We start from the raw sequence: 12,273 nt of genomic DNA on the forward strand, positions 1-12,273 counted from the left end.
TACATCGTCATATCTTTCTTGTGGATAAAGCTAGAAACTTAGTTTTTTTTGTAAAATATTCCCAATGAATGTAGTTTTCAACGTAAATACACAACTTTTAGTTTTAAGAAAAAAAAACGGAGAAAATAGGGCTAAACTACGTGGACAAAGAGACATACGCAGCATTGCCACTTCGTAGTAATTTTAAATTACAATAACTTGCTGAGTGTTAAACATATCGGAATGATTTTTACACCAAAAACTTACTTAAGCTATTAGCTTCATTTCGTTTCTCATTTCTCGGTTATGGGTAGGTCTATCATTTAAAATAAAAATATTCTCGCATCTCAAAAATTTCACTACACAAATATGAAACGTTACAAAAAAAAATGCGATTTTCTCAGTTTTCTTGTATAGAAAATAAAACTTGTGTCTAATCGTTAGAATCCACATTCATTGAGGAATCATTTGCAGAAAAACCGAAGCTTCTAGCTTTATCCTGAAGAAAGATATGACGATGTAAACACAAAAGTTTAAGTTTATTGACAATTTCCACAGAATTGTCTTTTGCATAATGAAGGCAATTCAAAACATAAAATAAAGCTTTGGACTTGAAATTAGCAGAAAATTTTGCATAAGAATCAGTTTGAAAAAGCGTGTGTTCGAACCTAGACGGATAAATAAATTATTAATTATTGCGCGCTACTGATGAACCCTCTCTTGGCCAGTTGACGTAAAGTTCTGGGTTTTTAGGTAAATATTTTTTACTATGTAAAAGCTTTTATTTTAAAATTTGCAAATGTTTCAAAACGAAAAATTTAAAAACTTTGGTTTTTTTTATAAATTATCCATCTCTTCTACTGGTTCATATTTCATTCCCCTTTATTATTAAGAACAAAAATAAAAACATGGTTTTGTAATTCAGCGACTTGTAAGCATTCATTATCGAACAACTTACCTTAAATAAAATTACTCTTATAAAAAATATTTTTTATTTTTTAAATTTCGTTAGCTTACTCCTGTTTTACGCTGTTCCAGATGATAAAAAGACAAACTCTCCGTTATAAAGTTCATTTGGTTTATTTAATAACAAAATTCACAAAAAACTAATTAGCTACACTTCATCATTAACTTAACACGAACAAATTTTGATAATCGTTAAATATCGCCCCAAAAATGCCAAAACTTAGATAAATTTACAAGCAATCAAGTAATTTAATTTATTAAAAGTCGAAAATTTGTAAGTGATTGGCAGAAATATTTTTTAACTTAATTAAACTAAATTATCTATCATTTGAAGAGACAAAGTCATCAATGATCCTACAACGTAAATAAACTAGATAACCTGAATTAGCGATAAATGCTGTAAGTACTTAGGTTGCATTGACTAAATAATAATATTATTAAAGCGAAAATAATGATTTTAACAAGTGCAAGTGCAGAAAGACGCATTGGAATTCAATTTGTTGAAAACAATTCGAATCAATAACAATAAATAATTATTGTCCGTAAAATAATCCCGTTATCTCAGCCCCCCATGATCGCATAACATTATTATTGCAAGTAAATAGTTGTTATCAGCGCTCAATCTGCCCACCTCGGCGTTTATTTACTCCATTGATAGATCTAATTTAAAGAAAGTGTGCTTATCAGTGATAGCACATTATTAATAAAACGGTTTTCCATTCAAGGTTTCTTCACCCATTCACTGTTTCCCCGTCTCAAGTGCTCAAAAACTCAAGAACCTCCAAACACGTAAAATAACACTTTTGGCAGTTATACCAATCTCCGGTTACTCGATCAATTGGGGTCGGTCCAATTTAGGGGTGCGAATTGCCAGTATTTGTATAAAGCACGCATTTACTAAAATAAGGGCGCTATAATCCCGATCCGCTGGGGTGTGAAATCGCGAAAACTCACCTCCCAGGCGAAGCGCACATCCTGCGGGACGCCGGCCCACTTGCCCTTGAACGGGCCGTAGCGGGTGCCCTTGGGGATGACGCCCTTGGCGAAGACCCCGTCCTTGAGCTCGATCTCGCAGGGGACGACCCCGGAGGCCGGGATCGCTTCGCGGCATCTGGAGTACACCAGGTCTGTGGCGCCGTTGAAGGCCTTGAGGGTTTCATCACAGAAGAGTTGGTCGGCGGGCTTGAGGCTGAGCTTGCTGGGAGGGTCGTCGAGGTTGTTGTTGGAGGAGAAGTCGGTGAAGGTTTCGTGCTGGGGCGGGACCATTACCGCGTCCATGTGGGTGTCTTCAGGCTGCTCGGAGACTTCTAGTTCATCTTCGCTGCCTTCTGGAAGCAAAACACGTCCAGGTTAAGGAAATCAAGCTGTGGGCTGTGTCAATATTGGGACAGATAGCTGCGTCTCAAATCACGGTGGAATAGCCGGAACATGAGAACTGCGGCATCATTAGGCTTGCACCGGTAATCCTAGTCAAACAGTCGGTCCAGAAGAACTATAAACCGTGTTCTCGGCCGATATCCGAAATAATCAGCACAAACAAACCGTAAAGGCCCGCGCTGGTTAGCACTCCTGTGCCAAATTCCCTCTGAAGTAAAAAAACCCGCTTATCTCTCCAAGACAAGCGGGAATAATTTTGCACCTTTACTTATCTTCTTCAAGCAAAATCCAAGTGTTTCTCGGAATTCCCGCGATTTGTCATGCGATTATATTTAAAATCTTATCTGTTCCCGAACAATTGTTTATCAACAAACGGTCGAAAACAGAAAATGAGTTAGCTATTATGAGCCAGTATTGTTCTTTTGAAGAGACGTCCGGCGCGACTAAACACCAAAAGACAATTGCAAGTGTGAAATTTTTGCGACGATGCGTACATTTCCGAAAAGTCATATCTCGTATTCATAACCAAGAGATATGAATGGGATCCAAGCCACAACAATATCAATCATTATATTACCGTGACCTCACGTCTGCAAGCCTTTTGTCCTTGCTTCATTAGCAATCAACCATAGCTACTTTTGTAATGTAAACATGCACCTGCACGGGGAGGATGCGAAGTGACAGAAGAACACATAAAACGAAACAAAGTGCTCAAGAATAGAAAAGCAAGAGCGAACACTGACAGCAAGCCAGTCAGCGGTTGAAAAAATAAATAAACAAAATAAATAATCATTTTTTTCTCATTTTTTTGATCAGTGATCCTCTACTATTAAAAAAAAGAGAATTACTAAATATTAAGAGAATTGATAATTTAATATTATATGATAGCATTTTCTTTACTTTCACTTAAGTTATAGAAATTGACGAAATACTTGTTTTCCAGTGCAAGTTAAAAAAAATGTAAGAAAGACAACAAAAAGAAAATAGTATCCAAACTGGCAGAACCACAATTAGAGGTCTAAAGCCTGAAACCTACAGAGTAACAGCCCAACAAAATGACTTCAAAGATTAGACAAAATAGTAAAATTATTGCAAATCAATTGTTTGACAAAACGTTTGAAGGAAAAATCACCAAAACACAAAATACAAGAAACTACAAAACTATACGAATGAATATAAAAACACATAAACAAAGAGTTATTAATAAAAAAATCGAAGTAAATGAACCAAGAGTTCTAGTAGTGCAAATGAAAACGAAAAAGTAAAGAAAACACAGAATTCGTCGGTTGAAACTTAGATGAAGAAAAAGACCAGTGCAAATGTCTAATTGTGAGTAAAATACAACAGTTTTTTTTCTAACTACCTTTAAGATTTTGCATTAAAAAAAATAAATTGTAAAATTTACTATTTATAAAGTTGGTATTCTATAAAGATAAAAAATCAATGTAAATAAAAACTGTTTTAAGAATAAAATAATAATAATAATAATGATAATAATAATAATAATAATAAAAAGAAGAAGAAGAAGAAGAATAAAAGCCTTTGCTCAAGAAACAAATGTGAAGAGGCAAAGTCTAGCTAACGCTTACTCTACTTAACCTCTCACAAAACAAAACAAAAACATAAATTTTTCAAATATAAACCAAAAAAAAAACAAAACTAAAAATAAATTCGAAAAGAAAACATATAAAATAATATTAATACAAAAAATATATAAATTTTTAAATAATACTTAAAGAAAAGTAGGTAGGTGTCCTGTATACTCGTACTATTGAGAGAATGTACAAAATAATAATAATAAAAATAATAATACAAAATGAAAACAAAACAAAACTGCAAAATATGTTTAATCGAAAGAATTTTTTTATTTTAAGACCATATATCGTCAAAAATTTTGATTATTTTATGAACTCATAAAAAATGTATCTCCCATTTTTAATAACTCGGAGAATTTCTTATTAAATTTCTTATTAAATTTGTGCTTATACCGAATGAAAAAACAAGTGTTTAAAATTTGCATTTTTTAAGAATAGGTCTGTAAACCGTCTGTTCTTTTTTTTAAACACTACCTATAGAAGAACCGGTTTACAGAATATTTAACTACATTCAGATATTTATTAATTTATTATTAAATTGAAACTACAAATAAACATACAAAGTATAAGTTCAAGAATTATAGACAGATAGGATTTGTTTTAAATTTAGAAAACTTTAAACAGGCAACAATAAAAAATATTAATTAATGAAGAGATAGTTGAAATACATACCATCGTAAAATGATAATAAGAAAAAATGTAAATTGTGAATTAAAGCCTATATAAACATGTGACGGTTTAAATGGAAGAGTTCTTGAAATGTGACACTTTTGGGAAAATTCGGTGGCGAGTTATGCGGCATTTATACCCAAAGCACGCATAGAAATAGAAAAATGACAATGTGGCAACAATTACCAACAGGTAGAAGCAAAGAATAACAATGTTTGAAGGTCAGCCGAAAAAGACAAACACCCACATGATAAGCTAAGCTCCCAGATACGTTGTTATCTCATTCAAAGCTATTGAAACTTCTTTGTTATTTCAAGAACGCCGTCACATTTTCCACCATAAATTAAATTAAATCGCTCCGAAATCTAATCTAAAATTTTCTCGAGTAGGTATGCCATTGCGAAAGCTCTCGAAAGCTCTGCGTTAAAAACAGCGATAATGTTTGCAATTCAACACCTTTGCCTTTTTTCCCCTTTCTTAAAATCTAGATGGAGCACGATCCTGCGATTGCAAGCAGGTCGTTGTCCTGCTAAGATAACAATAACATATTGTTTAGTCCTGCACAAAATATTGCCATTGTGCGAGGTTATGTTACGTGATTCGCAGAAACATGTGCTGCCCCGTATTGTTTACACTGGACACTATTAGGGCAATTAAGCTGCTAATTAACAGGATGAAAAGACATCAGTTAAGCTCTGCGGTTAGCGGTTAATTTGCGCTCCAAATTAACCACCAACAGATAACGCCGATGCTCTATCGAAGGAAATCCGTCTTAATGCACTCCCGAGCTGATTTTATTAAAAGCGACGCATTTTTATTCAAATAAATCGAAGAAAAATCATTGCCAAAAAATTGAAAATCTAGCTACTAGATAAGTAAAATAGGTACACACCTGTCATAATTTTGGCAATCATCAAACATAACGCAAGTCCGCTATCACAAAAATCGGTCAACTACCACTTCATCACGCCAAATCAATTTGAAAGTCAAACTTAGTTAAAAATTTCGTTACGTAACAGTAGTCAACTCTATTAAGTTCGACAACACACTGACTTTCAGGATGCTCCAGGATCCGGGACTCTCCTGTCATGGGGCGTGTTTTAGGGTGGGGCGAGTAGGCCGGGCTATCCTACAGGATAAACCCCCACCCCGTTTTTCGGTTATATCTGTGATACTGGCAGTCTTATTGATGTTGATGGCAGGTTGAGGATGCTGCGCTTTACTCACTTGTTGAAAAAGAAATCGATTTGTGTCAAATTAAAACACAATCAGGCATTAAAACCCATCTAATGGACGCTTATTTGTTATATTTAAATTGATGTCCGATTGTTTTCTTGTTTATGTGCGTCTTATGGGCCGCATTTAAAACGCTCATGCCGTTGTTATCAGTTTTATGGATTTTTTCATGATAGGAGTGGTTTATGGTTTGGTTAGTTTGTGCCGCGTTCTTGAGAAATGAGTGCATGCTAATGGGAATATTACAATTTTAATTAACCTGGACGCAATTTGCGTAATTTGCATTATCCCATTTGATGAGATTTTTCTAATACCACTACTTTAAAGCAAGCTAATTGGAGCACGCGTACGCGCTCATTATCAAGCAAAGCACTGCATTTTTTGTTTTCTGGAATTTTTAATTCTAATTTATAATAAAATACTAAACAAACACGTTTTTATTAACTCTGCTGTAGGTAGACCTTAAAATATTGACATTCGAGATTTTCATTTTTCTCACGAACTGTAACATTCATAGCCACAAAGCTCATACCTACGTATAGTTCCAAGTTTTACCGATAGAATACCTCTAAATACTGAGAACACCTTAAGAAATAGTTTTATCTCAAAATCAAAATATCATTATGTAAATGCACTCCGAGAAGATGTAAAATATTTTTTAAAATTTGGGAAAATTTCACGAAACAAAAATCTGTTTTCTACTAAAGGGCCTAAACGATATATTTTTTTTATTTAGGTTGTTCTAAAATTTTTTTCATCAACTTGTTTTTACAACATAAAAAATCTAAGAATATTGTTGATCCTTGGCAATAAAATTATTATTGAGCAGTGTATTCATAAAATAAATTTATACATCAATTATTATTGTCAATCAATGTAGTTACAAAATTGACAGTTTAATATTATCATCTAATCTGTTTACGAAAAATTAATCTATAATGTAGCCAACTTTACCCTTTTGACTTTTTTTTTGTTAAACGATTTACTTAGGTACATATTATTAATTAAAAAAAATCGTTCGTATTATTATACTCGTAAGTAGGTACATTTGTTTCAATACAAAACTGACTCTCTAGACCATATCTAAGATAACTACAATTTTTTAAAATTATTGAGAGCAATTCAATGATTGTAGAATCCTTTAAGATCACGCTGTAGACAATATGACAATATCTATCTCATAAATGTTTGTACTACATTTTTGTAATTAAGATACCACTTAAAATTTATTTTAAAACAGATGGGTTTGAACAGAGTACACATTTACTGAAAAAAATAACTTATGTGTGATCTAATCACATGATTGTGATAAATTCATTTCGCTAATTGAAGATAAATTTAAGACGAGAAAAAAAATAAAGAACGAGAACATAAGGCTGCAGAAGTAGTCCAAAGATAAAAAAATCAGACAAAATAATAAAGATTCCACGAAATCCAATGATCGTATTATACCCACGAGTACGTCCAATAATAGCAGATTCTTGACGTGTATAATATATACAATAGGTACGGTCACAATCACAAAGAATGACACCCTTTTTAATCGAGACAGATATCAAAGATCTGATTCGGTCAGATTATTTTACAAACTATCAAGCTAGTTTAGAAAATATCCAACTAATTTATAAACTAGCCAATTTTACACACTAACCGTAGCATATTTAAAAAAATTGTGTCTGAGGTTTTAAAAGGGTCATCCCTCTTTATCGTGTCACATTTTTTTTTTAATCTGTTCACCGATAGAATAAAAAAAACACCAAACGGCGATTATATTCCACCGAGTAAAATAACTAAATTAGAATAAATAATGTCTACAGTAACTAATTATTGTAAAATAAAGGTGGTACTACCTCTACATGTATCAGTGGAATAAGCAACTACATTATAATACCTATCAACTGATTTTTCGATTTTTAAACAGTCCAATAAATAAGTTGTCAAAACGTTAAAATAAATATTTGTGATGCAATAACATTTTCAAATTATTAAAATCAATCCCAAAAATTATTTTTTATCCCGATTACTTAAGAAATAAACGCATAATAAAAGTTTTTAAGTTACTACAATACTGCGTATTATATCGTATAACTACAGTGAAACCTTCTTTAGGAAACACCCCCGAATAACGGACATCTCTTCACAACGAACATTTTTTTTACTTGCTTAATTTGACATTCGATCGTACAAATGAAAAAAGTTATGATCTTGGTTATGCTCAAAAACGTAAAATGAATCACTTTTTCTTTCAGTAAAATCGCAAATTCCCTTCCATTAATTTGAAAAAATAAATAAAAACACTACTTTCGAGAAAAAAATCGAAGACAACTCTTTTCAAAGAACTTTTCATAAGAGGGTAAGAGCAGAAACATATTTTTGTATTTACTGACTGATGAGTGATATCTCAATGACTGGAGTCTCTTGAAGGATTATCTTAGGGGAAGATTGTACATAATGAGTAAGTTTATAGATAATAATTTTTTAAATATCAAATTGTACTCATTGCACAGCCATCTTTGGAAATGAAAGACCAACTGTGGCATTTTGGCTGTTGCAGCGGTACATATATTAAAGACTGCAACCGTTTTTTGGTCAATTTTCCGTCCCATCGTGTGTTCTAACGTCATTGAAGCCTCCCAGAGCGCCCTAATCGGAATCAAGAGGTTATAAAATCAAACAGCAGCTCACTCGAGACATCAATACGTTAAACACGAAACCGTCCCGATCCGAAGCCCCTCGTCCATAAGAAACAAAATCGTCGCGCCTCCCTCAGACAATGCACAGTAGGCGCACTCTAGATCAACGAGTCCAACATATTATTAGTGGCCTCCCTTGATGAATTGGAAGCATAAAGGTGCGCGGAAGTCTTTTATTTCTCGAAGAAAGCGGAACTGAATACGATCAGATCAGAGTCACGATGTCGTTGTGGCCTCTTTATAAAAGCGAAATATGTCGGGGGGCGCGGACCGCTCATTATGATGCGATTTAACGAACTTTCGCCATCCTGAGGGAATTCCGGGACCTGATGGACTCCACGGCCACGCCAAATGACCGAATTTAAATGCAATGGTCCCGAGTTTAAAGCGCATTTAGATAAGACATGGCCATCTATTTCAGCGCTTTGTTGCCGCCACCATTGAGATCTGTCATGGGGGCGGCGGGCCGTTTCTTTTATTGACTCGCTCGGGCAATGGAACGCTGATAATCAGACATAATTCAACCAGAACTCTGTTTCAGAGAAACTCACATCTTTAATTTTGAGAGAATTTATTCTGCAGCCTGCGGCTAAATCTGTTTTATTTAACTTGCTTTGTTGTCTGTCTGTCTGTTTCACATTTTCCGAACCAAATTTGAGAGAGTTCCTGTTGTCCAAACGAACTGAAATTTTGCATACTTACGTAATCTGCGTGACAATGCAATTCTATATAGCTAATTACCCCCTAAAGTGGTTAAATGGAAAGAAGATTATTTTGCTTCAAGCAAAAAAAGCATCATTTTTTCTTTTTTAGTGCATCTTTTAAATAATTTTTTTTAATCATTTTTATATATTTTTTCAGTTAAGTTCGGTGGAGTGTCGAAACGTAATTTGCGAATCAATCGCGTGAAATGTTTGTTTGTTATCATCCCTTGTCGCCTTTGAAGAGTTGCCCTGTCAGGAGCAAGTGTCGCAAAATCAAAGAGTGCGGGTGTGCCAGCTCAGTTCAAATCTAGTCGCTGTTCCGAAACATTCGAGGGCGCGTAGGTGGGCGCCTCCTGCGATGGCACCACTCCAAAGCGCCATTTTAATGCGAAATTGAATTTGCTGCCGCATTTTCTAACACTTTGATGCTTCAGTATCCCGCTGCGGATTTTATAATTACACATTCTGCGGGTTCCATCTGCTTTTGAAGGGTCCAAGACGTTTCCCTTTTCACATTTATAATTACAATATTCCAGTTCGACAACTCCACCGAAAGCTCTTCCGTTACTCTCCGACAATGCAGCGTAATTGTGACGATTACCAGTTTTAAAGCGATCCGATGGTATTTTTTGACGTGAAGGGGTAAATCTGTGAAAATTACCTGATCTTGTCAGGAAGAAAGGGTTTGAGGGTCTATTCTTATTTAAAAGCGGTTACGCTGCGGTTACTTCCGGATTTATACAATTTTAACGAGATTGGAAAAGGGTGAAACGGGCCAAATCCTTAACCCTTGTATGGTGACCGTGTGAAATCGATTTTTTTACCGAAGAAAAGGAGTTTCAGGTATGAGAGGCGTGAAACGCCGATGACACGCGAAATTTTCACAAATGCACAAATTGTGGGAATGCGGATCAATCTTAACCGATTTTGATGACTTTTTTAAGTGGAGAGAATTGATGATTCCTGACGACACACAATCTTTGAACCCAAAAATTAACACTCCGATTCAAAATGACAACCGTTACCGTTATTTTACCAAAATATAAATAATTTATGAACAGGGGCATCCACGACTATCCTCAACCCATTTTCTTGTCTCCTGACATAAAATCGGTAGAGTATTATATTTCGACTGAATTTCCTATTCGACAAAACTGACTTATCCTTTAACATGCAAATCGCCTATTGAGTTTCAGGAAAAGATGTGTAAATAAACATAAAGCCATTGACGCCTTTGTGAACACATCAAAATTCAAACTGTTGCAACGAATTTTGAAAACACAATTTTTTATCATTTTTTATGTAACCCTTAATCAAACCCTTATTTATTTTTTGTCAATCTCAGCCATTTGTGCCAAGCAAGAATCATGAGAATAGCTCTTCTTTTTGCAAAAAAAAGGTCGAAAGTATTGGATTTCGGGTTGACTTATGCTAAAAAATTGCCTTTTGGTACCTGCCTTTTTGAGATGCAAATCGTCTCTAGATAAACTTTTAAAAAGCGATGTGTAACAATAATGTCAGCGGTATTGTTCTGAGACATGTAAGCTTAACCCTAAATAGTAAATTTAGTGGCTGTGTGACGTTTCACTATGTTTGCCCATAATAGATCATCCTGTATGCAGTTCATCTCGTTGCACCAGTGCAAAAGAAGGAGATGAATGCTAATATGGGGTTTCCTCCCCTCGGGTGCATATGTCGGGTGTAATGGGGTTATCACCGTGTTTGCATGTATATTAGACGCGTATATGAAAGTTTTTTTTATTTATGGCTACGTTTATTACGTCATATCCGGAACGGTCTGCCACTATTTGCAATTGTCATTGTCTTTCTCACGTACTTTTTCATCGTTTGAGGCATTTTCCATTTTTTTCCAGCCTTCACACGAAAAGAAAATCGTCTTCGCAGTTAAATGGAATTCAAATCTCATTCAAATAACTAATACCATTTGTTGTTACGAAAAAAAAAAACAAAGTGAGAGACTAATTTGCTTTATGACAAAGATTTTTATTTGGCGAGTGTTTATATTTTTCTCCCTTAAAACTACATAATACAAAAGCAAAAAAGTAGGTATATTACGTGTATAACTGTATTTAAATTAATTTCAAATGTATGTCGGAAATTGCGAAAAATTATTGATAAGGACACAAACATATATTCATCGTTGAACATCAGATAAATCAAGATAATAGTACATAATATCAACAGGAAAAATTATGATAGAACTTATTTTGAAATGTGTATTTTTTTCTGACACATGTAGTACAGAATTCAATGGCACATTGATAAAAAGAATATTAACTTCCGGGTGCGCAAAAACTCAAAAACGCAATGGTGTGGAGACGAGAAATGTCTACATATAGAGGAAAAAATAGTAAAAAAATTCTTTGTATTAAAGTTATTAATAAATAACGAATTTTAAATAAATATCAGGCAATGTCTAAAAATCGTGATCGCAATAGATTTTGATCAACAATAAAAATAAATTATTTTTTAAACGGAAACATATACAAATTTTAATTTTTTGATGAGTTTTATTTTTTTTTAATAAAAAAACTGTTAGGTACTGATAGTAAAACTAAAAATAATAATTCATTAGTTCATCGTAGTGTTAGGGAACAATTATTTTGTGTGAAACACAAAAACATAAAAAAAATAATGAAAACTGAAGAAGTTAACAAAATAATTTTAAAGGTATAGATTTTTAAAATGTGACCAACGTACCACTTAGTTGGTGCGCCAGTCTTGAGCACCCTGTATTATAATAGATCATATCACAGAGCTTTATTATAGGTAGAGACGAGCTTTTTCTTTTTTCTTATTTATTAGGTACTTTATTGCAGCAACGTTTTGTTTGTACACCATAAAGATTTACAACAGACAATGGTGTTTAAGATAAGCAACTCTCACAATGATGTTTTGACAAAGCTGTTCCGAAAACATTTACGATACCGATCGATTCGTCTGAAAGACTACAACTGTGCAATAAATCACACAAAAAACTTGCCTGAGTGATTAAAAATTTACTGCTAATTAATAAAAATTTAATGGTGTACA

At 33.9% G+C, this 12,273-nt stretch overlaps 1 protein-coding gene across 5 annotated transcripts in view; it reads right to left on the reverse strand.

Moving 5' to 3' along the window:
• Positions 1–12,273, reverse strand: part of LOC664087 (transcription factor hamlet) — a 65,960-nt gene that overhangs the window by 23,221 nt on the left and 30,466 nt on the right. For 2 of the 5 annotated variants that reach the window (XM_064357355.1, XM_064357359.1), the window contains exon 2: positions 1,900–2,273. In XM_064357355.1, coding sequence (XP_064213425.1) covers positions 1,900–2,273 — 374 coding nt within the window. Of the gene's footprint in view, positions 1–1,899; positions 2,274–5,478; positions 5,628–12,273 lie in introns of those variants that run through there. The other 3 variants (XM_064357357.1, XM_064357358.1, XM_064357356.1) reach the window with 3 other exon arrangements.

Source organism: Tribolium castaneum, chromosome 6, assembly GCF_031307605.1.
Source record: "Tribolium castaneum strain GA2 chromosome 6, icTriCast1.1, whole genome shotgun sequence".
NCBI lineage: Eukaryota > Metazoa > Arthropoda > Insecta > Coleoptera > Tenebrionidae > Tribolium > Tribolium castaneum.